A 27704-nucleotide genomic window follows, 5' to 3' on the forward strand; every position below is an offset into this window, starting at 1 on the left:
TCATGGCCCTTGCTGACATATTTGGTAACCTCTCAATGTCCATGACAGTTGAAGTCAGGGCCACCGTTGAAAAGCATTATCTTTTGAGATTGCAGCACAACTGATCACAATCCATTGACTTTTGGGAGCATTATGTTTCACCTAGATAACAGTTGCTCTGTCTCTACAGGTTGTGGGGGTGGTGTACTATAAGCCAGTAACAGTATGGAATAGAATTACAGAATGGTTAGCACAGAAAGGGGTCCCACAGTCCTTCATATCTGTAACAGCTCTCTGGATCTTGCAATTTTTTTCTCTTTAGATGATCCAATTCCCTTTTGAAAATCACAACTGAATCTTCCACCAACATACTGTCAGGTAGTGCATTCCTAAACCTAACCACATGCTGCATTAAAAACCATTTTCGCATGTCACCTTCGACTCTTTTGCCATTCATTTTAAATTGGTATCCTCTGGTTCATGATCCCTCCACCAATGGCAACAGTTACTCCCTATCAATCTTGTTCAGACTCCTGATGACTCTGAATGCCTGAATCAAACCCCTCTCATCTTATTGAGGAAAACAGCCCCTGATGCTCTGATTTATTCATGCAACTGAAGTCACTCATCCTTGGGACCCTTGTCATAAATCTTTCCTGCACCTTTCTATTGTCTTCATTTCCTTCCTAATGTGCGGTACTCGGAATTTGGATACAATATTCCAGTTGAGACTGAATAATTGTTTTCTAAATACTCACTATAGCTTCCTTGCTTTTGTATGATGTGGAAATGCCGGCGTTGGACTGGGATAAACACAGTAAGAAGTCTGACAGCACCAGGTTTAAGTCCAACTGATTTATTTGATAGTAAACTCATTTGATAGTAAATTTGTTAGTAAACTCGAAAGCTTGTGAGTTTACTATCAAATAAATTGGTTGGACTTAAACCTGGTGTTGTCAGACTTCTTACTTGCTTTTGTATGCCATGCCTCTATTTATAAAGCACAGGACCTCATACTTTTTAAAATTTGTTAATGGGATGTGAACATGCTGATAAAACTAACATCTAATCATCTTTGAGAAGGCAGTGTAAAGCCACTTTCTTGAATCACTGCAGTCTCATAGTGTAGATATACTCAAAGTGCCGTTAGGTAGGGAGTTTCAGGTTTTTGACAACAAAGGAATAACAGTATTGTTCCAAGTTGGGGTGTTATGTGGCTCGGAGGGAAACTTGGAGGTGGTGTTCTTTATTCATTAAGCCTTATCCATCAGTTTGTCAACAATTTATGCACATACACCCACAGGTCTTTTTCCTCCTGCGCCCAACATATCCTTTATTTTGTATTGCTCCTCCTCATTTTTCCAACCAGAATATATCACTTCACACTTCTCTGTACTAAATTTCATCTGTCATATGTCCACCTGTTCTATCTGTGTCTTCTAGAGGTGTACTAATATCCTCCTCACAGTTCATAATGCCTTTGTAAAGTATTATTGTACAAACTATAATACAAATAAAGTTGTTCTTTTTTCTGATGTGAAAGACTAATCCACAAATATTAACAACATATAATAAAACATGTAGAAGAGGAGTTTGGAGGGGACACATGTTTATCAACTCATTTATTTATTTTAGTATGTTTGCTTTCAGCATGGTGAACAGTAATGAAGTTTATTTGCATTTATTTTAGGATATATTTTACTGTTTTCTTACAAAAAAAGGCATCCTCTCTAAATACAAATTGGGATATAGCATATCCTGCATATGCCACACAAAGTAATGAATATTGGTATCATCCATAGTTCTTTAATGAAGCAAATTACCAAACATGATTTTCATTTTCAGGTGTGCTACAGGTGAGGCCTGGCAAGAGATCATGTTATCCTGTCTCCCAGGAAAACGTTGTGAGAAAGAATCAGCATTTCACGAGCCAGAATCTAACTGTGGAACCCATTTTGCTTTCTTCTACTTTGTTAGTTTCTACATGCTGTGTGCCTTCTTGGTGAGTACATATCCAGAAGGAATATTAGAATTTTCAATTTAATCGATGTGGCATTCAGTAGGAATATATATTATTCAAGAAATATTACTGGAGATTATATATTCTGTGGACTCAATCCCACCCTCCCTATTGAAACTTCTTGCAGCAGTGATAAATGTAGCACAGTGCTACAATACTAATGAATGGTGAGGAATGACACATTTGCACCAAATGTTCACCTTATTGGCAGGGGAAGAGTCAGAAGTTTCCAAACTCAGCAGAATCCCTGAGTACTGAGTTATGAAGCAGATGCCAGGGACCATATGGTAGGGAGTTAGGACAAATTGGAGGGAAAACTTAATTCAATCTCCTTATCCACATTTCTAAGCAGCATGCTTTGAAAAACAAATTACTCTTTTTAATGGCATATGTTATTGCATCATGCAATTAAAATCTGAATGATGGCCATAATACACTTTTTCCACCTAGCAGCCATTTTACTCCACTATTTTCTCAGTTGATTGAAGCACCTGCCAGACTCAGGTTGATCCTTATGAATAAATTTAAATCTTGATCCAATGCAATCAGTGAGATCCTGATGCAGTTTTATGTACCTACTGAGCAGAGCATCCATAGTGGAGATCAATCAGGTATGTTTAAAACTTCGTGGAGTCTGGAGGAGCTGGAATACTCCTACAAATACAATCCTCCCACACCCATCCCCATTGATGACTTATCCTGGCAGTCAGCTTGGCACCAGCTTTGAACCACCTCAGAGTGCCTTTTTAGTGAGCAACTGGCCAGCAGAATATTAACAGGCCTCAGTTCCTAAGCCGCACATCCTTTCATCTTTCTGTCCACTAGTTAACAGTCCCATTCACACTCCTGTTAACAGTTCCATTCCATGTGAGTTTTACACAGACAAATGTGGATATACAAGCATGCAGAGATCATTTAAAATATGTTGAGGACATTTGGTGACTGTAAAAGAATGGGCAATGACTTTTTAAATATAAAATTATGTGAAAATAAATAGGTTATAGTTTTAGGTGAGAAATAATTTTGTATGACTGCATTACACATTTATGCTCCTGCTTTTGTTAGGACCCTGGATCAGAACCCAATGGTATATCAACAACTTGAACCCCAACAATTTTTTCTATTTTGGCATAAATGTGAAGAAAGGATGCTTCACCCCAGAAGTAATTTCACTGACAAATTAGGGATGTTTTATCAAAACAAGCTTTATTCACAACACAGTCTAAGCAGAAGTCTAACAAAATGAAATAGTTTAACTCTTAACAGTTGAACAATCGTTAAACAACCGATCAGGCGGCATGGTTCAAGTGAATCCCGGTAACCTTCACATCTGTCAGGAACCCTGATTTTTGGCTGAAGAACCATTCACCAGAGCATCAGGATTCTTGCTGGGCATCTGAAATTGGAGAATTGCCCCCAGTATGATTTTTAAAGCATTCCAAAGCATAATAGATGCTATCATGTTGGAGATGGCATCACTCCTAAGTGTTCGACAAATCATTTTCTCTCTGCATAGGGACAGTATTTTCTTTTCCCCAAGATGCAACATGTGTAATCAAGCAGTGAATTTTTCTGACATGCTAAATTTTCATATTGACAAGAAAATGCCTTCCAAATCTTTTTCTATGACAATAGTGTCTGCTTAATTAAGTTAAACATTTGTCCAGGATAACGTAATGAAAAGCTAGTGAAGCCCTTTGAATATTTCAATTAATCTGTAATGAAGTTCTACAAGTACTGCAATGAATGATTTAAATAATTTCATGTCATCTGAAATATTTTCACACTGCATCCTTTACTGCTCAATTAAGCTAGAGCTCCATTTTTACAATCAGAAGGAATATCATGTTCTTTTTCACCTTATTGCTGTGTTGTGATACACTGTTGGTGGGATTCTCCAATCTTATTCATTCCTGCCTGCTGCCAGTGAGAATGGAGAATTTGATGCTCAGCCAACACTCCATTCACTGCAGTGGCACTGGAGAATTCCAGCCACGGATGAGGTCAGAGGTTTCCGGCATATGTTATCACTACATGACACACTACATGATACATTATCACTACATGACACTAAATGTAATTATTGTTTGTGAGCTAGCATCAAATGGTGTATTAGTATTATTTCAGGAATTCAGGATAATTTCAGATGAGGGATGCCATTCAGCCCAACTACAGTGTAAGGTCCAAGCTCATATGCAGGAATGAGTACTGTAGCACCCACACAATGTGAGAGAACACGTGACCAAGGGGTTAGTCAAGTTTTCAACAGATCGTGGAGCAAGCATGGAGACAATTCCTAACTTGAATTAGGAATTAGAACTTGACTGTATATATGTAGTTCCTGTGGTGAATAAATACATACAGTTAACTTATTTAAGTTGACAAAGATTGAACAAACTGTATCCAACACCCCACAACATGGTGGCAGTGAATGGACAAACACAAAATCTCCAAAAATGCAGAAAAGCTAAAATCACATAACTGAGGACTGGAAACAACAAATTCATTAGAAACATGATTGTTCAGATAAAAAGACAGAAGCTCAACAAATTAACACACTGCTTTATTTGGAAGGCCTGGTAGCAGACAACATTACAGCTGGATAAGGAATCAAATAATCATCTGTCAAATTTGAAGTACTAAAGTTATTCAATGTTTGTTTTAACCAAAAATGTAACAACATACCTTAAAAGGCTAAATTTAGTAAGCGTGGGTAGCAGTCAGGAAAATCCATAAAGTCATTCATTAATAATTGTTTTATGATAGCTGAAAGCTACAATTACAAAGATTTGAAGCAGAATTTTATGACCTCATCACACTCCTTTACAGCAGAAAAAGGTCATGAAATCAGGTGTGATGCAACTAGCTGGAATGGCAACAGCTTTTGCGCCCATTCTCATTTTACCACACAAAAAATCGGCGCAATCAGGGCTTTGTCCAAAACAAGCGAAATGTCAATTTGCATTTTTTTGCATTCATCACATTGCAATTAGCGAGCTTCATTCTCAATCGTCCCAGCTCACCTGCCTTAACAACTTTGTTCGCCTCAGTTGGAATCAGTAAGGAAAACATCTCAAGTATAATAGGCACCGGAGCAGTGAGGGTGAGAGAGGAGGTAAGTCTCTGCTTTCAAACTGTTTGGACTCTCAGCACGGACTCAGGTTTGAGCACTGACCTTGGATCTTAGCGCTGACTCTAGGTCCCACTACGAGCAGCAGCAAGCACTGCTGCTGAAGGGAAATGGGTTGGGAACTCTGAAGTGGCAGTGCTGCAGCCTCAGAACTTGACAAGCAGCAGTGTTGGCGGCCAGTACTGCATGGGTTCTAGGTGTGTCTTTATGAGTGGAAGAGGGAAATGGTGGGTGGGGCTGTGTTGTCATTCTGGGGACTGTGAGGAGGAATGTGGTGGGTATGGGTTGCTGGGAGGTTGTTGGGGAGAGTGTGGGGAATGTCAGTTGCTGGGCTGGAGGCGAGCAGAGTTCTTTAACCTCTCCATCTGTCTCTCCCTCCCACTCCCCATTCAGATTGATGAGATGGCTTTTGCAGTGCAATCCTTTGAACTTGCTGTTCATTTGGTTGCTGCTGGAGCTGAGGAGGAGGAGCAGGAGGATGAATTGTGGGAGGCGGAGGCCCAGGCTTTACCACTCGCAGGAGGTGAGGGAGACATCTGCCTGAGGCAGGACATGGCCATCATTCACCCGGGGAGGTGTGGGAGAGGGGGGCCTGGGGGGGTGGGCTAGGGGGAATTGCAGGAGAAGGAGGGAGCAGAGATACTGGCAGTTCCACATGCATAGTTCCTTTGGACTGTCAGACATTGCGTGCACCTGATGGCTCCAGCTCTGCAAGGAGACAGTGCAACATCTGTGCCATTTGCTGCAAAACCTAACAACTTGAGGCGGGGGTAGCACCCACTCCTGGTGGCTAAGAAAGTGAAGGCCACCTGAAACTTTTATGCCACCGGGTCCTTCCAGACTGGCAGTGGAGACCTTTGTGGCATTTTGCAATCATCCATCCACAATGTGTGAAGGAGATCACAACTGTCCTGTATTCCTGGGTTGGCCAATACATTAAATTTGACCTGGACCAGGCCCAGCAGGAAGCCCAGGCTGCAGGATTTCCAGCCATCACAGGCATGCCAAATGTGCAGAGGGCTATAGACTGCACCCACATTGTTCTCAATGCCCCAGTGAAGAATCCAGGAAGAATCATGAACAGAAAGGGCTTTCATTCAATAAACATGCAGTTGGTGTGTTACCATCAGCTGAACATCATGGCACTTCTGTGCCAGATACCCCAGCAGTCGTGCATGACAATTTTACATTGAGGAGCTCTGATGTCCCCGAGGTCTTTGAGGAGGCGCTCAGGGTGCAGGGATGGCTCAATAGAGACATGGGGTACCCGCTTCAGACTTGGCTGATGATGCCTGTGCGGAGGCCTGAAACTGAGGCAGACACCTGATAATAATGAAGCCCATGTTGCCACCCAGTCAATCGTGGAGCAGTGCTCCAAAATGTGATTCAGGTGCCTGGATCGCTCTGGCAGGGCCTTCCAGTATAGCCCCCTGAAATTGTTCCGCATAGTGTTGGTGTGCTATGCCCTACGCAGCCCAGCATAGCAGCGAGGAGACCTTCTGGAGGAGGAAGCCATGGAAGCCGACCAGCCTGGCGTCATTGGGGAGGAAACCACCCAGGAGGAGGAGGAGGAAGAGGAGGGGGAGGAGGATGACGATGACAAGCAAACCACCCAGGCACTGGAGGGCTGGCGGCAGCAAGGGTCAGGTGTACATGGGTGGCAAGGGAGACCCTGATCACCACACGCTTTGATCACTAGGGGCCTCTATTGCGTCGTGTAGGTTTCATACCACCCCACCCCCTGCAATCCTACAATCTCCTGCAATATTGAAACACCAGAGTGTTGGGCCTGGATACGCTGTGTTAGTGAGTTTCTGTGGCAAGCAGGAGGGTAATGATGACTTGCTATGTGCTATTGTGATGGTGCAAACTAGCCTGACTTCTACCTGAGCTCCAAATGCGTGCTGGCACCTAGGCCCACATCAAGGAGCACTAATCACCCATGCAGGGCAGGTGGGTTGGGGGTTGGGAAGATGCTGGGAATCTCTCCTGTGTTCTGGGGATACCATGGCAGATGTTGCAAGTCACTGCCAATGCATGCCAGCCGTTGTGGCCAGTGAATTTTTTGAGCGCCTTGATTTTCACAGTGGTAGTGCACTGAGGGGCTTTCCCCACTGACATCAATGTGCAGGGTCCTTCTGGTGATCTTGGACTAAATACATTCCTGTTAGAGGCTAATCATAGACAAATTAGTCGCAGGTGTTGGGTGAAATATTTGTGCCAATAAAAGTGCATTCAAAATAATTGATAAAAGAAAAACATGTAAAAGTGAGACTTTAAAGTGCTTAAATATTCTATCCAACCAGTGTTGCCCTTCACACATGCCATCTTAGTATCCTTACAACTTCTTAACTTTATATGGGCTACCACTATGTCTCAGTATCTTCCAGGATGTACATCGGAGGTGGAGCTGGCCAGTTGCCTACTGCGCCCTGTGCCCTGTGATGCCCTCGGCAATTGTCCTCTGGAGGGCCTGGACCTTGAGGAGCCTGGCTGGCTTCCAGGTGTCAGGGACATATCCATGACAGCCTCTTCATCCTGCTGCCCCTGAGATATTCCTGTGTCAGGAAGGAGTGAGTCAGAAGGTGTAGCCACAGCCACAGTCTCCTGTGGAAGGCATCGGCACAGGCATTTCATCCTCCCTTTGGGTTCCTGTAGGCCTCTTGGCCACTTCATGGGACAGCAGTTCTTCTGCAGTGAGCTCCAGAAATTATGGCAACACTAGGCCATGCCAGTCCTGAAGGACCACGTGCATTTTTGCCATAGAGGTCGAGCCCTCTGCGAAGGCCCTCTGAGTCAGGGGCCGCCTTTCAAAGGCAGCAGCAACTACTCTCTAAGACTGGGCTATGCTCTGCAGCCTTCAGCCATAAGCCTCTGCAATTGGGCCACATTCTCAATGGTTGCGCCCATAGCCACTGTGTCTCAGCACTGTCCCTCTGAGTCTGCTGCAAGCTCTGCAGCTTCTCAACTGTGGCCCTCTGTAACTGGGCCACATTCTTAAGGGCTGAGCCATAGCCCGCCATGTCTCAGCACAGTCCCACTGGGTCTCCTGCAAACTCACGAGTCTCTCAGCCATGGGCCACAGAGTTCGATAAGCCTGTTGAGGCCTTCAGCCATGGTCTGCTATGACCACCATGGCCTTCTGTGACTGGGCTGTCGCTTGGACACTGCCACTCATGGTGAGGATTTCTTAGCCCACGCTGTCCACGTGGGGCGCCGCCTTTGCAGTGTTGGCCTGGGAACCATACAAGACAGACAATAGTTGGTCCCCTGAAAACTTTGGGAAACAGGGCACACCAGGCCAAGGGAAGCAGTACTCTAACTGCCCAGTAGAACAACTATGCCAGCACTGTGGAGCAAAGTGCTCTATAGGTGAGATCAATGTCCTGTAATTTTAGTCCAGTGCTTTCAGTGTAACAAAATTGGACTTTTTGGGTAGACGTTTCTGAAAAATTGGCAAAGTGTCAGGGTCTAATTGAAAACCACGCGTTTCTCTACAAAATTACAGGCAAGGTTTAGACTAGACTTTCTGCACTTAGCGCACAAAAAAATCTGGTACGTGGTTTATGCCGTCGCTGGCAGGGTGGGACCTAATGAAGCCGACAAGGCCAGTTCCACTGAGATTGGGGCTGTAGTAGCTGGCCCCTTTAAGGTGGGGAGGTTCATGTGATCCAAGTGCTCAATGGGAAAAGAGAGCAGGGATTTTAGGGCAGAGTGCAGGCTTTTGTAGCCAGAATGGATCCCGGTGGCTGGAAGTACTCTGCGTATGAATTGTGTTTGTAAATAAACCATTGTAGTTCATTATAATAACTGCTGGTCACCAATCCCCGCCATCTTTAAAGGGCACCCCAACCTGCATTTAAATTAAGCTCCCCAATACCCCCTAAACATGGAGTACTACACCCACAAGCTGCAGGGCAACACCCCCTCCACTATAGAAGTATCCTGGGTACTCTTCTCCCTTCTTTCCCTCCCCACCGACACACTCATTGGAGCTCTCGCCTCTGCTCCCACCACACATAAGGGAACTTCCTCACAATGGAAAAATATTACCCGTTCCAGAACCCACTTGGCACTGTCCATTTCATTTGCCCCCTTGACATTGCCCACTTCATGTGCCCTCAGAAGTGCCCACTTGGCACTATCAGGATGCTAGGGAGCAATGCCCAGCCATGGTCCTCAACACCTGGAGCCTCCAGGCACCTCTGTACTCCCATATGGTCAATCCAACTGGTTTTCACTTTTGAAAACCAGTAATGATTCACATCAATATGATATCCTGCTGCTGGCGGGGGTGGGGGCGATGCATCAACTGTGGGTAGAGGTTATGGCACAAAGCCATTTAATGACATTCAAATATTTTCAAAACCATGGACATCAGGTTCACACCAAAGGGTGTGAAGTGTGAACCTGATCACGTCACCAGTGGGAAAGATCTCAAACTGAGGTCTCACCAGCACAAATCCATTGTAGCTATAAAATCTCATGAGAGGGCCATAACGAGAATTATGCCCATGGCAAATTGCCCTTCAGCAAATTCTGCAAGGCCAAAATACCTAAATATACAGAAGACCCAAAGGTGATTCATGAGGTTGAGACTGCACACTAAGAGGGCACACAGCCATGCTTCTTAGTTGAGGTCAAATTTCCTGTATTTTCATTTGGAATGTGGACGTTTTGGTTAACAGCCTTCTCACAAACTTTAAATAAATTGGACACAAGACGCCTTTACGGTCTTATTGGACAAAGAATCATGGCTGGGAGTCCTCTGGCTTCAAATGACATACACATCATTCTAGGGGTCTGGAGAAACCTAATTTCCAGTTATAGGCATGATTCTGGAACCATTAAGGTGTGCCAGCAAACAAGGATGGCATGCATTGATGAATATTAAGTCTGTGTTGTCGGCATTCGAGAAGGTATGTGAATATTCCTTTTGGGATGGTATCCTCGCTTTGCAGCTGTGTCAATATGCCAGAATGCTAAACCACTGCTACATATATCAACCTGTAGAGATTTTGCATGAGGAATGCAGAGATTCTTGTTTCCAGCTATCTAAAGTATCTGTTACTGGGTAATGTTTCATTATCCAACTTCATTGTAAAGTCAGAATCTTATACTGGTTTTTTTTGAAACTTAATAAATTGTGTATTTTTTTCTCAGATCATCAACCTCTTTGTGGCTGTAATCATGGATAATTTTGACTATTTAACTCGCGATTGGTCCATTCTTGGTCCTCATCATCTGGATGAATTTAAGAGAATCTGGGCTGAGTATGATCCTGAAGCCAAGTAAGCGTTACACTTAATTCTCAGAATTTAAAACATTTGTTTTAGTTACCGTATACATTTTTTTGTTTTATATTCTATGTTGATCTAACACAAACCCTATTCTATATGTCATATTTACCTGCATCCTAGACTTTCAGCATTACGCGTTAGCCTAACTTCCAGCCTTTAGGCTTGAAGAAACACCACTTCTGTTTACTAACTCTGAACCATACATTATATGAAAGTATACCATAGATATTTCCCTTTGCTACTCTTGGGGAATCAACATAAGTCCAGTGTAGGAAAAACAAATGTGCAGAGATAAGTTTGAGACAGGTTTCTGCCACAATGGGTTGTACTGAATTGTGCCCATTTGTATCAATGTCAGGTCACCCACAGTTCAGTTGTAACCTATATGTCAGGGTCATCAGTGCTTATGTCTCTGCCTTGATAATATCCTTATTGCCATCCAAAAGAGAAAAATGTCATCCTTTGGGGATCTTAAATGCAACAATTGGCCATGAGTCTGATTTCTGGAATGGAAACAAGGTGGGAAAGGTCACTGCAAATGGCATCCTCCTGCTTATAAAGTATGGTTAGCATGGCTTCCTCCTCTGTCAGTGGATAAATTGAAACCCACGTGGAGGAATCCTAAATGAAAGCATTAACACCTCCTTCATTGTAAAATATAGAACATAGAACATAGAAAAACTACAGCACAAACAGACCCTTCAGCCCACAAGTTGCACCAAACATCTCTACCTACTAGGCTTAGAGAAAGAACAAAGAACAAAGAACAAAAACAGCCCGGGAAATAGGCTATAACCCTCAATGCTACTAAGTCCCACGTACTCATCCAGAAGTCTCTTAAAAGACCCTATCAAATCCGCCTCCACCACCACCGCCGGCAGCCGATTCCACGCACCCATCACCCTCTGAGTGAAAAATTTACCCCTGACATCTCCTCTGTACCTACCTCCCAGCACCCTAAACCTGTATCTTCTTGTGGCAGCCATTTCAGCCCTGGGAAAAAGCCTCTGAGAATCCATCCAATCAATACCATTCGACATCTTATACCCATCTACAACCATTCTTTGCCTTCTGCGGGCAAGCCAGTTCTGGATCCACAAAGCAATGTCCCCTTGGATCCCATGTCCCCTCACTTTTTCAGTGAGCCTTGCATGTCATTATGCATGTCAAAGGTCTAAGTATGGGTTATTGATGCCAGCTGGACAGATTATCAATTTGTTTGATGAACATTCACTGAGCACTAAGACATTGTAAGATATAAAAGTTCAAGAAGAAGAAGATCACTGTCACAGCTCTAAAACAGTCCAAGCAAAGAGAGGAATTCCAAGCGTAGCTCATGACTAAACTGGAAAATCTTTCCAGATTAAATTGCAGAAGACTGAGGTTAAACAAAGTTAGTTGTAGTTGATTCTTGTTCCCAGACCATTTCACCAGGACTGGTTTGTCTAAAATGATGCTCAAGTATGTGACCTCCTGGAACAAAAACAAGTTTTCATTGCCTGGCAGGATAACCCAAGATTTCAACTCAAGAAAGCTCCTTAGCGTCCTAAAATGTGTAGATTAGCTGGATTAGCCATTGGAAACGTGTGGGGTTATGGGGATAGGGCAGGGTAGGGGGCCTAGGTCAATTACTCTGTCAGAGAGTTGGTGCAGACTCGATGGACCAAATGGCCTCTTCTGCACTATAGGAATTCTATTATTCTTATAAGGCTGCTTTTGAATTAGCACAGGGCTAACACCCAAAGGCAGATCAAGGAAGTGTGGTGGGAAAAGAAAACCTGAGAGATGCAATGATATGTTTTTATGAATTCATTCACAGGATGTGGGGGTCACTGGCAAGGCCAGCATCCCTAATTGCTCTTGGGAAGATGCTGATGAGCTGCCTTTTTGAACTGCTGCAGTCTTTGTGGTGTAGGTCTACCCACAGTGCTGTTAGGAAAGGAGTTCCAAGATTTTGACCTAATGATAGTGAGGGAACAGCGATATAATAAGCTGATAATAATAACATGCAAAGTGCTTTTGAAGCCACTGGTGTCAGTTTAATAGACTGAGCTCAATAGGACAAAATCACATTCATTCACAAGATGGTGTTTTTGTTCTTAAGAATGATAATACCATCCATCAATTCTGGAAAGAATGTTTTGAACAACTCCTCAACCATGAATCTACAGTGGCAGTTGATACTCTCCAGGCTTCCCCTAGTACCCTGTGGTGGAAATCTATTGGTGAACCACCACTAATGGGAAAATTTGGTCAGGAACTCTTCATTGCATTCATTGACCTGACAGTCAATTACAAGAGTCTGTGAATTGTAATCCAAAGATTTTGATGTCCAAAACTTCATCCCAATCTTTCAATTATTTCATGATGATATGACTGCAATCTATCTAAAACAGATGCATTAAAAATTCAGATTGGGGCCAAACAAGGCTGTGTGATAGTCCCCATACTATTTACAATTTACTTGACAGTAGCTATTCACTTCATCAAAGATCAACTGTCCTCTGGTGTTTGTATTAAATAGTATCAAGATGGAAAATCCTTCAATCTTGAACATCTCAATGCCAAAATTAAAATGACTCCCAGGGATACATGTTCTATTGTTTGCGGACGACTGCAGTGCCTTTGCCCACTCTACACCAAAGTTTCAAGCCACATATACAAAAAACTCAGCCAGCCCTTTAATGTTGCAAAAACAATACTCATATACCAATCCACATCTGGTCATCCAAATATTCCAACTTCCATATTTATTAAAGGAGAGACTCTAGAATATGTTGAGCACATCCTATACCCTAGGAACCACCTCTTAAAAGGTCTCCATTGACTTGGGAGAACTATCTTCATATCAGCTGTACTAATTTTGCCAACTGCAAACTACAACAGGGAGTGTTTGACAACAAGGACCTCTGCAAGTTAACAAAAGTCCTCCTCTGCAAAGCAGTTGCCATCAGCACACTCCTGTACTGTAGAAACCCTGGACTGTATACCAATGACGCATAGGAGCTCTAGAGAAATTCCATCAGCTATGTCTCTGCTGCATCCTCCTGATTCAATGGGAGGACCATCAAACCAATGTTAATGTTCTTTTTGAAGTCAACTCCACCTGATGATGGTGAGATTGGGCAGAGTCAACATTGATTTATGGAAGGAAATCATGTCTGACAAATCTGTTGCAGTTTTTTGGGACTTTGACTAGTAGAACAAATAAAAGGTTTTCCAATGGATGTGGGCTATTTGGTTTTCAGAAGGTTTTCAATAAAATCCCACAGCGGAAGTTAGTAAGCAAACTTCAACCTCATGGGATTGGAGGAATCATACTGACATGGATTGAGGATTGGTTAATGGGCAGGAAATAGAAAGTAGATATAAACAGATCATTCTCAGGTTCACAAGCTGTTACTAGAGAGATACCACAAGAATTAATGGATTTTTAAATTAATTTGTAGACTAACATTTATTGCCCATCCCTAGCTGCCCTTGAACTGAGTGGCTTGCTAGGGCATTTCAGAGAGAAGTTGGAAGTCAACCACATTCCTGTGGTTCTGGAATCACATGTAGGTCAGACCAGATAAGGATGGCAGATTTCCTTCCCTCAAGGACACTAGTGCACGAGATGGGTTTTTCTGACAATCGACCATGGTTTCTTGGTCATCAATGGATCCTTAACTCCAGGGCATGTCAACCAAATGTAATATTTCCACATTTTCTAATGACACAAAACTTGATAGAAATGTGCATTGTGAGGAGAATACTAAAAAGCTTCAAGGAGACTTAGATAGACTGAGTGGGCAAGAACATGATAGATGGAATTAACATGGAAAAATGTGAAGTTCTCCAGTTTGGTGGGAAAAACAGAAATGCAGAGTATTTCTTAAATAGGGAGGGATTGAAAAGTGTTGATGTCCAAAAAGTGCTCTTGTTCATAAGTCACTGAAAGCTCACATGCAAGTGCAGCAAGGAATTAGAATGGCAAATAGTATGTTAATCTTTATTGCAAGGGAATTTGAGCTCAGGAATAAGGAAGTCTTGCTGTATTTGTATAGAGCATTGGTGAGGTCATGTCTGGGGCATTGCATACAGCTTTTCTCTCTTTACCCAAGGGAATACAATAAAGGCTCACCTTTACCCAAGGGAATGCAATAAAGGTTAATCCATTGAATGGCAGGATTATCTCATGAGGAGAGATTGCGGAAACTGGGCTTCTATTCTCTAGAGTATAGAAGAATGAGTAGTGTTCTCATTGATGTGTACAAAATTCTTACTGAATTTGACAGGGTAGGTGCAGGAATAATATTTTCCCTGGTTGGGAGGCCTAGAACCAGGGAAGACAGAAAAGAGGTATGAGATGAGGAGGAATTTCTTCAATCAGAGGGTAGTGAAGCTTTGGATTTCTCTACCCCAGAGGGCTTTGGAGGCTTAGTCATTAAGTATGTTCAAGACAGAGATCCATTGGTTTTTAGATAGTAAAGGCATAAAGGAATATGGAGAAAGTGTGGGAAAATAGTATTGGAACAGAAGATCAGCCATGATCCAAATAAATGGTGGAGTGGACTCAAGAGCCTATTCCTATTTTCTGTGTTTCTTTAAAATCAACTTCAACAAGCTATACACTGTGTCTGGCTGGCCATAAAACAGCATTCTATTCTCTCAACATTCAAATGATCAACATTACAGGCGAGGACAAAGAAAATGCTTCAAAGACGCTTTGAAGCACTCTGTGAAGAATGGTGGTAGTGATTTTGAACTCAGGATGGCATCAATTTATCGGTCAAGCTTCCAGTCCTAACACCTTAATGATGAGGCAGAGTGGCAACAGAGGGGAGAGAAAAAGAAGCAAATTATGCTTTCAGGAGCTCACAGCCTTGTGGGATGTCCTGGCCCATGTGCCCAAAGATATGCAGGTCAAAAATTGGCTTGTTCAATCAAATGAAAATAGACCTTATCCTCAAATTGAGGGACAACCGATGACAATGATACTCCTGAAAATTTTAATGTTTCCTTGGGAGATGCATCTATAGTAGTTGTAGGCTTAGACTTTGTTAGAATTTTAAATTCTGGGTTTGAAATCAAGTTGCATTTCAGTCCCAATCCTGCACGAACTTTTAAAGAACCTGACCAATTAATGGCAGGGCATGGGTTCACCATCCATTTGAGGATTGCAGGCAGGATAATGAATCTGGTCAATTTGAGGCCTCTAGCTTGGACACACCAAAAGCCCCACTGGCTGATGTGGTAGCCTGAGGATATATAATGGAGAGAGGCAATGTAGAGATGCACCCTGAAGAAGTCAGTTTTTTATCATTTTAAAAAGCCACAACTGTCTGGCCACAATTGTGGAGGACAACCCAACAAAGGAACAGCCAGTAGCCACAGCAGCTGTTAGGAATCAGGGAATGGCCCCTCACATGATCCATTGTACCAATATCCCTTACCACTCTGAGCCAAACAAGTTGGCATGGATATGGTCAAAACCAGTGGATGCTGCTCACGACGACTGAAAATATTAGGTGGCATAATGATAGGGGTAAATGACATTAAGTGCCCTGAATTGGTTGCCTGCCAAAAAACAGCAAGCAGCCAATCCATTCCCTAGTCACTCTCATTGACTCAGAGTCAGGATGTATTTTGTCCATGTGGGCATTGCTGACTAGGCATGCATTTGTTGCCCATCTTAATTGCCCTTGTTCAGAGGGCATATACGTCACCACCTCCCCCAAGAGTGACAAGAATGGTGGCAAGGAACTAGCACAGAGTCTAGCAGCACAAAGTTACATGGCTGCCTGCCTCCAATCTCAGCCCTGACAAATTTTAAAATCTGGCCCTCTGACTATAAAGGGACACCTGACACAAGGCTCAGGTCAAAACTCTTGCTGTCTCAAATATGTGAGGAGTTTTTCGTGGCAGAACTCAGTTAGCCAATAGGTTTGACAGAAGAAAGTCTACTTATTTATCTCCTGCTTAGGCTGCAAGTGCTTACTACCTGTATAACCTATTAACTCTGCACACTTTGTCCTGTTCATTTGTCACTTATATTATGGCTTAGAGTTTCTGCTCAATTACACTTTCTCTTTCATGGAATTTTCCAATATCAATGCAAAGGTGTGAGGGGTGAGTTGGCTATGATGGAACTTCTTTAAAAGCATGATGGTGGCAGACAATGGCTAATATTTAAGAAACAAAAGCATGCATTGTCACATTTACACATTCCTTTCTGGTCAATATCATGAAAACTGGCCCAACCATAGCTAACAAAATAAACTAAAGATAGTGTTAGATTCATAAATAAGTCATATAAAGTTGCTAGAAAAAATAGCAAGCCTGAGAATTTGGAGCAGTTTCAAATTCAACAAAGGAGGACCAGGAGATTGATTAACAGGGGAGAAGTAGAGCCTGGCAGTAAAATAACAAGGAACATAAAAGTGAACTATAAAAGTTTCTGTGAGTATGTAAAAAAAAAGATTAATGAAGACAAACATAGGTCCCTTACAATCTGAAATGGAAGAATTTATAATAGACTACAAGGAGATGGCAGAGAAATTAAACAAGTATTTTAGTTCTGTTTTCACGAATGACAACACCAATAATTTCCCAGTAATGCTAGGTAACCAACGATGGCTTGAGAAGGAGGAAATAAAGAAAACTAGTATTAGTGTTCGAAACCTAACACTGGAGAAATTAATGGATTGAAAGGTGATGAATCCTCAGAGTATGGTAATCTACATCTAGGGTACTAAAAAACATGGCCATGGATGTGTTGGTTGTCATCTTTCAAAATTTTGTAGATTCTGGAACAGTCTGGCAGATTGGAGGGTGGTAAATGGAACCCCATTGTTTAAAAAGGAGTGAAAAAACAGATAGGTTAGTCTATCATTAGTAGTAGATAAGATGCTAGATTCTAATACATAGGATATGATAATAGGAACCTTAGAAAATATCAATAGGAGTAGACAAGGTCAGCATGGATGTATGAGAGAAAAATCATGTTTGACAAACATACTGGAGTTTTTTTAAGGACATAATTAGCAAAATAGATAAGAAAGAACCAGTGCATGCGGTGTATTTGAATTTTCAGAAAGGCTTTGATAAAATCCCACACAAGAGATTAATGTTCTAAATTCGAGAACATGGGATTGGGAAAAATATAACGGCATGGATTGAGAACTGGTTAGCAGACAAGAAATAAAGAGTAGGAATAAATGGGTCTTTTTCAAAGTGACAGGCAGTGACTAGTAGGATGCCACAGGGATCAGTGTTTTGACCCCCAGCTAGTCATAGTACACATCAATGATTTGGATGAGGGATCCAGTTTGCTGATGACACAAAACTAAGTGGGAATGTGAATAGTAAGGAGGCTTCAAGGCGATTTAGAAAAGTTGAATGAGTGAGCAAATACATGGTAGATTCAGTGTAACGTAGATAAGTGTAAAGTTATCCATTTTGGTGGGTAAAACAGAATGGCAGAATATGATTTAAATGGTGACAGATTGGGAAATGTTACTTTTTAATTCATTCGTGGGATGTGACCATCACAAGCTAGGCCAGCATTTATTGCCCATCCCTAATTGTGGACTGAGTGGCTAGATAGGCCATTTAAGAGGACGTTTAAGAGTCAACCACATTAACAGTGGATCTGGAATCACATGTAGGCCTGATCAGGTAAGGATAGCAGCAATCCTCTCTAAAGGACATAATGAACCAGATGGATTTTTATGACAAATGGTCATGGTTTAGACATTTTTGATTCTTATTGAATTCCACCATCTGCCATGATGGGATTCAAATCCAAGTCCCCAGAGCATTACTCTAGGTCTCTGAATTACTAGTTCAGTGACAATACCACTACACCATTGCTTCCCTAAACTATCCCAATGCCTCTATCCAAAGAGACCTGGGTGTCCTTGTACACCAATTTCTGAAAGCAAGCAAGCAGGTGCAGTAAGCGGTTGGGAATGCAAATGGAATGTTGGCCTTTGCAAGAGGAAATTAGTACAAGAACAAGGATTTCCGCGCTGCAGCTGTACAGAGCTTTAGTGAGACCACATCTGGAGTATTAAGTGCAGTTTTGATCTCCTTACTGAAGAATGGATATGCTTGCCACAGAGGGAGTGCAGCAAAAGTTCACCAGGCTGATTTGTCGTATGAGGAGAAATTGGGTCAACTAGGCCTATGTTCATTTGAGTTTAGCAGAATTAGAGGAATTTCATTGAAACAAATAAAATTCTGACAGGGCTGGACAGACTGGATCCAAGGATGATGTTCCCCTGGCTTGTGGGGGGAGGTGGTGAACAAGTGGTCATCATCTCAGGATAAGGGGTAGACCGTTTAGGACTGAGATGAGGACAAAGTTCTTCACTCATACGGTGTCGAACCTATGGAGTTCTCTACCGGCCAAATCAATGAATGTATTTAAGAAGGCAATAGATTTATGGACACTAAAAGCATCAAAAGGTTCGGGAAGAAAATGGAGCATGGCGTTCAGATGAATAAAGGATTTGTCATACGAGGAGCAGTTAAGGAATCTGGGTCTAGACTCAATGCAGATCAGAAAGATGAGGGGGGAATCTAATTGAAACTTACAGAATACTGAGATGCCTAGATAGAGCGGACATGTTGAGGATGTTTCCGCTAGTGGGAGAGACTAGAAATCAAGGGCACAACCTCAGAGTGAAGGGATGCTTCTTTAAAACTGAGATGAAGAGGAATTTCTTCAGCCAGATGGTGGTGAATCTGTGGAACTCGTTGCCACAGAGGGCTGTGGAGGCCAGGGTGTTGAGTGTCTTTAAGACAGCGATAGATATGTTCTTGATCAATAAAGGAATCAAGGGTTATGGGGAAAAGGCAAGGGAATGGGGATGAGAATCATTTGAGCCATGATTAAATGGCAGAGCAGGCTGCATGGGCTGAATGGCCTAATTCTGCTCCTATCTCTTACGGTCTTACTGATCAACCATGATCATATTAAATGATGGAGTAGGCTCGAGGGGGTGAATGGCCCACTTCTATTCCTATTTTCTAAGTTTCTAAAGTACCACTGAATTCGAAATGAAAATTGCTTTCAGCACAACTTAGGTTCCACGATCCATTATGTTAGTTTTTACAAACATCATGCTAGAAGTAGGCTCCACCCACAGATTTAGCCCTTAAGTGAACTAATGACCATTGGAAGTTGCTGCTAATTGCACTTATTTGCAGGCCTTCCAGGATCCTTCAAAAATTAAGTTGGATATCTTTGGATGCAAGGACATCAAAGGGTAAATTTTGAAAGGTTTTCAATGTAGAAAACTAGAAAATAGTTTTATATATTTTTTCAAAATGTCATTTTCAGTAATTTAAAATCAGGTGGTACACAAGTGGTGTTTTGGTGCTGATTTAAAATGCTTGTTTTTGTGATAAATCATAATGCACCCAATAGCCAGTTTTTCAATTCCTTAATTTTCATTTTAATACACTGCTCCATTACTGTAGTTCAAAGCAGATTCTATTTTTCTTAACATGCAAATATATTTGAGCAGAAACTATGGGGAGAAAACATTTTTCAAAACATGCAATTTTGGATGTAATTTGTGCCAGAATCACCAGTTGAACACTACAGGGGCAATTTTGAGCCAGCATTCTCAATGGCCACAGAACGCTCATTTTAATATTATTATTGTGAACCTGCACAGAAGTTTCAGCTGGCACTGGCATGGCATCATGTCAGCACCATTTACAACTAGAAGCATGAACCTGGGGCCTTCACTTCTGAGGAGGGTCTCAGAGGTGAGCGCTCAGGCAGCCAGCACCACAGCAGTGTGCACTGCTCAGGGGACAACGGAGAGGACTTAGGGCACATGGAAAGGCTCAACTCGGAACCAGGGATGTGGGTCCCAGAATCACCATTTCTGAGAGAGGATCACGAAGCTTGACTTGCAGGCTTTCACTACCGTTCATGTCAGGACACCCCTTGCTGTAAAGGAGTTGTGAAGGCTGGTATACAGGCAGCGTTTCCCGTGTCCTCTTTCCTAGGCTCTTGTCCACCTGGCAGTTGACGGAGCACCCTTCCTTACAGGGAGCTGGCAAAATTGTGGGAGGGATATAACATTGCCATTCACACACTTCACAGGGGTGAGGCACCAGGTGAGTGCAGTGGTATCCCCAAGCTTGGTGGCATGAACAGATAGAATGGAAGCGCTGTGGGTGAACAAAGTGTAATTTATTGACAAACATTCAAAACAAAATGATGACCTTGCTGCAATAGTTCCTACTTTAACCTGTACTCATGAAGTGCCTGTGGTTCCTTATTTGTCCTCACCTTGCCACTACGTCTAGGTGTCTCCCCAGAATCTACAACTGAGAATGAATCAGCCTGATAGCTTCCACACCCTTTTGCCTGAGATGACTTTGGCAGACATCCCCTGGAGGGCTGAAACCTTAAGGGTCCCGACTTGCTTTCAGGCAGCGCAGATGTTGGACTCCTCTGTGTCAGGGGCTAGAGGTGTGTTGCTCACAGGAAGAGGAGTATCAGATGGGCAAGAGATGCCCAAGGCCCCTGGCTGGAGGACCCTGGGCTATACTGTTGATCCTCTTCCCTTCAGATTTCTGGGAGCCTATGTGCTATTCCATGGGTTGGAGGGGCAGCTGGAGTGTGATCCCAGAAGCCTCACCATCCTCTGGTGCAGACACTCATTGATTCCCACCAGTGTCTGCACCAGGCTGTTGAAGCCCCGTACCATGGCGCAGAGATCCCCTACCACTGATGCATGTCCTTCACCAAGGTCTCCATACGGACACTAACCTCACAGTGTTGGCCTCAGTACACTGCCATGATGGCACCATCTGTACGGGTAGAAGATGGCAGGACTCCTCCAATCGGCCTTGAGTTCTGAGGAGGGCTGTCATCCCTTCCTGAGACTCACCACTCTGCATTTACAGCTCTAGCAGCTGTGGGACAACTGGGCCCAGGGGCACATCATTGGCCTCGGGCTCAGCAGATCCAGGACTCTGGCATCCCTCTGAGTGTCAGTTCCCTGGGACATCCTTGCCTTCACCTGCTGTGTATCTTCAACTGTGTGATGTTCACCAGTGAGTGACACAGACGCCTGCTTATCTATTGGTCCCACCAAAGTTTGGGTATCTGTGGTAAGTGTAGGTGACTTCTGTGATGCATCTTCCACAGTGGGGACAGAGAAGTCACCCTCCGCACTGCTGGAGTCAGGTGGTTCCAGGGGGCACAAGAATGGTCCAGCCTGTTTCAGTGGTCAGCCTGCAAGAGATAGCACATGGCATCAGTGCATTACAACGAATACTGAGGGAACATTGTTTGCTCACTTGAGACTTTCTTCCTCACATTTCTTTGTTGCCTCAACTTTATGAGCAGCACAGACACGCTCTTCCTCCTCCACAGCCAGATCAAAGGCAGCTCCTCGAAGTGTGTGAGGGTTTGCAACTTGGGCATGACCACAGCGGGTTGTGCCTGCTGACGCTTGTCGTTGTCCTGCAATGACAGAGAGGAAGAGTGTGGATGGGAGTGTTGACATTTAAAATGGTAATGAGGTGTGGCAGTCATGGGGCTTGGGTGAGAGTTAGAGTGTGCAGACCATACCTGTTAGTGGGGGAACATGATGATTGTGGGAGGGAAAGGGGACCTACTGCCTGATGTTGGCAAAGGCCAAGGTGGCTGAGTGCAAGACAGGGTTGGGGTGCAATGGGTGTACAAGGATGTCCAGTGGGAGACTGGTATGATTCACTTACTCTGGCTGAGCGAAGAAGATCATTCATCATCTTCCGACGCTGCTCCCCCATCCTCTTCAAATAATGTGTTTTCATTTTACCACAGTTTGTAAATAACATAAATCTCCTAACTAACGTTGCCTCCATTTTTATCTTCGCACATTACTGTGCGTATGCCAAGAACCGTGTTAGAAGTGTGCATGCTCAGCCTGTTGCTTTAAACACATGGCCGCTTCACATCCTGCTTCTAGTGGCCCCTTGCTCTTTCTCACTCATTGTTTCCCACTCCCGACCTCCTCGCTCCCTCCTACCTCACCCCTTCTCTCTCCCAACCCTTCCACTCCATGTTGCCAGTTTCTTCTCCCAATCTCCTCCTTGTACTGTCCTGTCCCATCCCCATCATTCTTTCCTATCCACTCTTCCCTCTTCCAGCCTCCTTGGTGCTTCCCATTCACTGCCTCGCTTTCCTCCCTTCTCCCAAGCCCTTTGAGCAACAGCAAATACAAGTACAAACCTGTTACAGGCTGGTGTGAGATCTGACACTCCTCTAATACGCTGCTAACTTTCGGTCCATATCTGAACCCACCATTAGGAAATCAAAATTTTGCATACTGCCCAATAAAGTCACACCACATGCCACATTGCCTATTATTGCAATCCCCATAAATAGCCCACATGATCCACTTCTCCTTTTCACCTCTTGCACTGAGGCCTCCAGCACTTAATCGGAGTACCTGGGAGTCCTCTCTCTGACCTGCTGTTCCATTTATCAGTTTTCCTCCTGCCTATAAAGTCTCTTTCCCATCCACTTCAAGCAACTGCTGCAGCCAAAATGAATCTGCCCTTTACAGGTGCTGAATAAATTGAAGCTAGTTTGCTAGCTTCACATGAGCCTTGAGCTCTTGAGGCCCAGAGTTTAATCTGGCACATGGGAGGGGTTGCAATGTGGTGGTGGTGGGTTGGGGGGTGGGAACAGGGTTGCAAATTCTCAAAAGTTTCCTGGAGTGTCCAAGAGTTGAAGGTCAATCTTCAGGATTGATCAGCTGTATGAACCCCTGAAGAAAAATCATAATGACAATTTAAAAAATGGGTTTATTTGTCATTTTCTTTGACTATTTCTCTTTACTAGATATAAATACTGAAAATGGGAGGGGATGGGAAGGTTGTTTGGCTAATAGTCAAAAATTATCCAGTTGAGCAAGAAAGCAATGGGTCACATATTAGATATGTTGGGGAACAAGTGGCAGAAAAGTGGAATCAAGTTCTTCGTTAAAATACCAGGAATATATTTAATCACAGAGGACATTGGAAAAAAATCAGCGGTCTGCCAGCATCTAGCATTAACACTTCGAGTCCTATGACTCGTCATGAATCAAAATTCTCAAAATTTTATTTCCCTCCCAATAGAAGCTTGCAGATCTGCTGAGTTTTTCCAGCATCTCCTATTATTGTTTCAGATTCCAGCATTGCAGTATTTTATTTATTTTGTACATTTAATCAGAGTTGGCATGCTAGGAGAAGGAGACCTATAGAATCGGAAGAAAGGTGTAAGATGGATTGCCCATGCTTTATTGACTTTTGTAATACTGGCCAACTGAAGACCTGTTGAGGATCTCTTCTTGCCATTAATGGTAGAGTAGTGTGGTGGGGTGGGACATTCTCCCATGTGAGCAGATTGCCCAGTAAAAGCCTGCATCCTCCCTGCGGGCTCAGGTGTGGGGAAGTCCTCATGAACAGATGGTCTGTGACTCATGGAGGGCCTAGCTGATCAGCCTGGTAAGCCCAACCCCCCTACCAGATGTTTCAAGGGAGTATAGTCCCAGCTGTGGTCACTGCTCCTAATAGTTCTGCTGGGACTAAATCGGTTGGACTGAAACCTGGTGTTGTCAGACTTTTTACTGTGTTTACCCCAGTCCAACGCCGGCATATCCACATCGGGACTAGAGAACTCATTTTGCATTTTCATTGTGTCCTCCTCATTTCTACCTATCTTTGTATCAACAGCAATTTTGGCTACAATATACTCGATTTCTTTATCCAACTCATTAGTATTGTTCATAGATAGTTGAGGCCCCACCATAAGTCACTGTGACATTCCACATTTTGCCAAACTATTCACTCTCAGTTGGTGCCTTCAAACATCGTGTGGAACACTGGAAATTGGTTGCTTGCAAATTTGTCCATCGTCTTATCAATAGATGTGTCAAGAATCAATTAGAAGAAAAAGGGAGTAATTGACAGAAAAAACAGCCTTTACTCGCACAAAAAGGGCAATATTTTCACATCTTTTATTCAATATTTGCTGTTTATTCTGTTTCAGGGGTCGCATCAAGCACTTGGATGTTGTTACACTCTTGAGAAGGATACAACCCCCTTTAGGATTTGGCAAACTGTGTCCACATAGAGTGGCCTGCAAAGTAAGTATCAATACACTTTGGAAATACTTCTCCCAACCTCCCTACCCAACTCATGAGCCATTAGCTGGTAAAGATGCACCCATAGAGAAAGATTTTTTTTCATTATTTGTTATAAACTTGTAAATGTGAGAACTTATTGAGAACAAATATGAGACTGTGCGGGGGAAAGCAGTGGCAGCCAACTTCATGGTCCTGTGAGGGGTCTGCTGCACAAGTGGGGAGGAGGAAGAATGGCAATGGCTGTAATGGTAAGGGATTAAATTATAAGGGAACAGACGACCATTTCTATAGTTGTACGAGAGACCTCTGGGTATGTTGCCTCCCTGGTGCCAGGGTCAGGGATGTCACTGAACAATTGCAGGGCATTTTGAAGGGGGAGGGCAAATGGACAGATATTGTGATGCATATTGGTACCAACAATATAGGTAGAAAAAGGGATGATGCCCTGCAAGCAGAATCTAGAGATCTTGGAAGTAGATTAAAAAACAGGGCCCAAAAGGTAGTAATCTCTGGATTACTTCTGGGGCCAGTGCCAGTGATTTTAGAGATAAGAGGTTAGTCCAGATGAATGATGGTGCAGGAGGGAGGGCTTTAGATTTCTGGAGTATTGGGACCACAGAAGATGGACAGGTTGCACCTGAGCTGAAATTGGACCAGCATCCTTGCAGGGAGGTTTTCTAGTGCTGTTGGGGAGAGTTTAAACTAATTTGGCAGGTAGATGGGATCCTGAGTGAAAGTTCAGCAGGGGGAGATGTGCAGCCAAAATTAGAAGAGACAACAAGTGAGCTAGGATGGCATAGATGTTATGGTACCAGAGAGTTTGGCAAGATTGGTTGGTACTTATTTTAATGCAAGGAGTCTGACAAACAAGGCAGACGAATTGAGGGCACATATTAAAATTTGGGGGTATGATGTCATTGCTGTCACTAAGACATGATTGAGAGAAGGGAGGGATTGGAAGCGCAATATTCCAGGATATGGGATCTTTTGGCAAGACAGGGAAAGAGGTAAAAGGGGAGTGGGTGTCGCAATTTTGATCAGGGAATCAATTACAGCTGTAAGAAGGGACAACATCTTAGAAGGCTCTTCAAATGAAGCCATATGGGTAGAATTTAAAAACCAAAAAGGAGCAATCACATCGCTAGGAGTGTTCTATAGGCTCCCTAACAGTCTGAAAGAAATAGAAGAGCAGATAAGAAGGCAAATTTCAGAGAAATGCAACAGTAATAGAGAATAGTGATAGTGGGGTGTTTCAAATTCCCCAATATTAACTGCAATAGTCATAGTGTGAAAGGATTAGAGGGAGTGGGATTCTTAACATGCATCCAGGTGGATTTTTTTAAGCCAGTACATAGACAACCCTACAAAAGAGGGGCGGTCCTGGACTTAATCTTGGGTAAGGAAGCCGAGCAAGGGGTTGAAGTATCAGTGGGGGAGCATTTTTCAGACAGCGATCCATTACACTGGGAGAAGACTGATTTCAAAAAGGTCACATGTGATTTGGCCAGAGTGGACTTGGAATAGACACTATTAGTTAAATGTGTGACAGAATAGTGGGACACATTCAAGAGAAAATAGGGAGAGTACAGGGCCAGCATGTTCCAATAAAGAAAAAGGATGAGACCAACAAATCCAGCGAGCCCTGGTTATTGAAGGATATACAGCATTAGATGAAGAGAAAAAGGAAGGTTTATAGCAGACATCAAGGGCTCAAAACTGCAGAGGATTGAGAGGAGTGTAGAATATGCAAGATGGAACTTAAAAAGGAAATTAGGAGAGCAAAAAGAGGACATGAAAGGAAAGGCAGGTAAAATAAAGGAAAATCCAAAGTTGTCTTACAAATACATTAAGGTAAAAAGATAACACGGGAAAGAGTAGGGCCTATTAATGACCACAGTGGTAATTTGTGTGTGGATCTGTAGGGTTCTAAATGAATACTTTGTGTCGGTGTTCACTAGTGAGAGTGACAATGTGGGTACAGAAATTAGGGAGAAGGACTGTGATTCAATTAAAGAAATTAACGTAGACCGTAATTAGGGAGAAGGACTGAGATTCAATTAAAGAAATTAACGTAAACCGAGAGAGGGTCCTGAGTGGTTTGGCAGGCTTAAAGGTAGACAAAACTCCAGGGCTGGTTGAAATGTATCCCTGACTATTGAGTGAGGCAAGGGAGGAAATGGCAAGGGCACTCACAACAATTTTCGATTCCTCTCTGGCCACAGGAGAGGTACCGAACGACTAGAGGACAGCCAGCCAATGTGGTACCGTTATTCAAGAAAGGAGGAAGGGATAAATCAAGAAACTACAAGCCAATCAGTCTAATCTAAGTGGTAGGGAAACTATTGGAAGAAATTCTGAGAAACAGAATTAACCTGCATTTGGAGAGGCAAGAATTAATGGTTTTGTTCAGGGCAGGTCATGTCTGAGCAATTTGATTGAATCTTATGAAGATGTGGCCAGGTGTGTAGATGAGGGTAATGCATTTGACATAGCCTACTTGAACGTCAGCAAGGCTTTTGATAAGGTTTTGCATGAGGGATTGACAGCAAAGGTAAGTGCCCAAGGGATCAAACTGGATCCAGAATTGACTAAGTGACAGGAAGCAGAGGGTGATGGTCAAGGATTTTTTACTGACTGGAAGACTGTCCAATGGAAGTCCTGCAGGGATCAGTGTTGGGGCTCTTGCTGTTTGTGGTTTATATAAATGATTTTGACTTGAAATTGGTGGGGTAGTAAATAGTGAGGAGGATATCCTTAGATTACAGAGGGATATAGACAGATGGTCAGATGGGCTGATCAGTGGCAAATGGAATTCAATCTGAAGAAGTTTGAGGTGATGCACTTGAGCAGGATAAACAAGACAAGGGAATACATGTGCACAATAGGACCTTGGGAAGCACTGAGGATCAAAGAGACCTTGGTAAGCATGTACACCGGTCCCTAAGGCAGAAGGACTGGCGGATGAAGTGATTAAGAAGGCATATGATATCTTTTCCTTTATTGGCCAAGGCCTAGAGTTTAAGAGCAAGGAGTTATTCTGGAATTGTATAAAACAATGGTTAGGACACAGCTAGAACATTGTGCGCAGTTCTGGAATCCACATTATAGGCAGGATGTCAGAGCACTGGAAAGAGTACAGATGAGAT

The 27704-nt window shown here is 43.1% G+C and overlaps 1 protein-coding gene across 1 annotated transcript in view; it reads left to right on the forward strand.

Annotated features, from left to right (window-relative positions):
• Nucleotides 1-27704, forward strand: part of cacna1c (calcium channel, voltage-dependent, L type, alpha 1C subunit) — a 1035639-nt gene that overhangs the window by 910512 nt on the left and 97423 nt on the right. Inside the window, exons 36-38 of the mRNA XM_080190924.1 lie at nt 1825-1981; nt 10293-10420; nt 24462-24558. Coding sequence (XP_080047050.1) covers nt 1825-1981; nt 10293-10420; nt 24462-24558 — 382 coding nt within the window. The remainder of the gene's footprint in view (nt 1-1824; nt 1982-10292; nt 10421-24461; nt 24559-27704) is intronic.

This window comes from Carcharhinus amblyrhynchos, chromosome 6, assembly GCF_965287045.1.
Source record: "Carcharhinus amblyrhynchos chromosome 6, sCarAmb.v2.hapA, whole genome shotgun sequence".
NCBI lineage: Eukaryota > Metazoa > Chordata > Chondrichthyes > Carcharhiniformes > Carcharhinidae > Carcharhinus > Carcharhinus amblyrhynchos.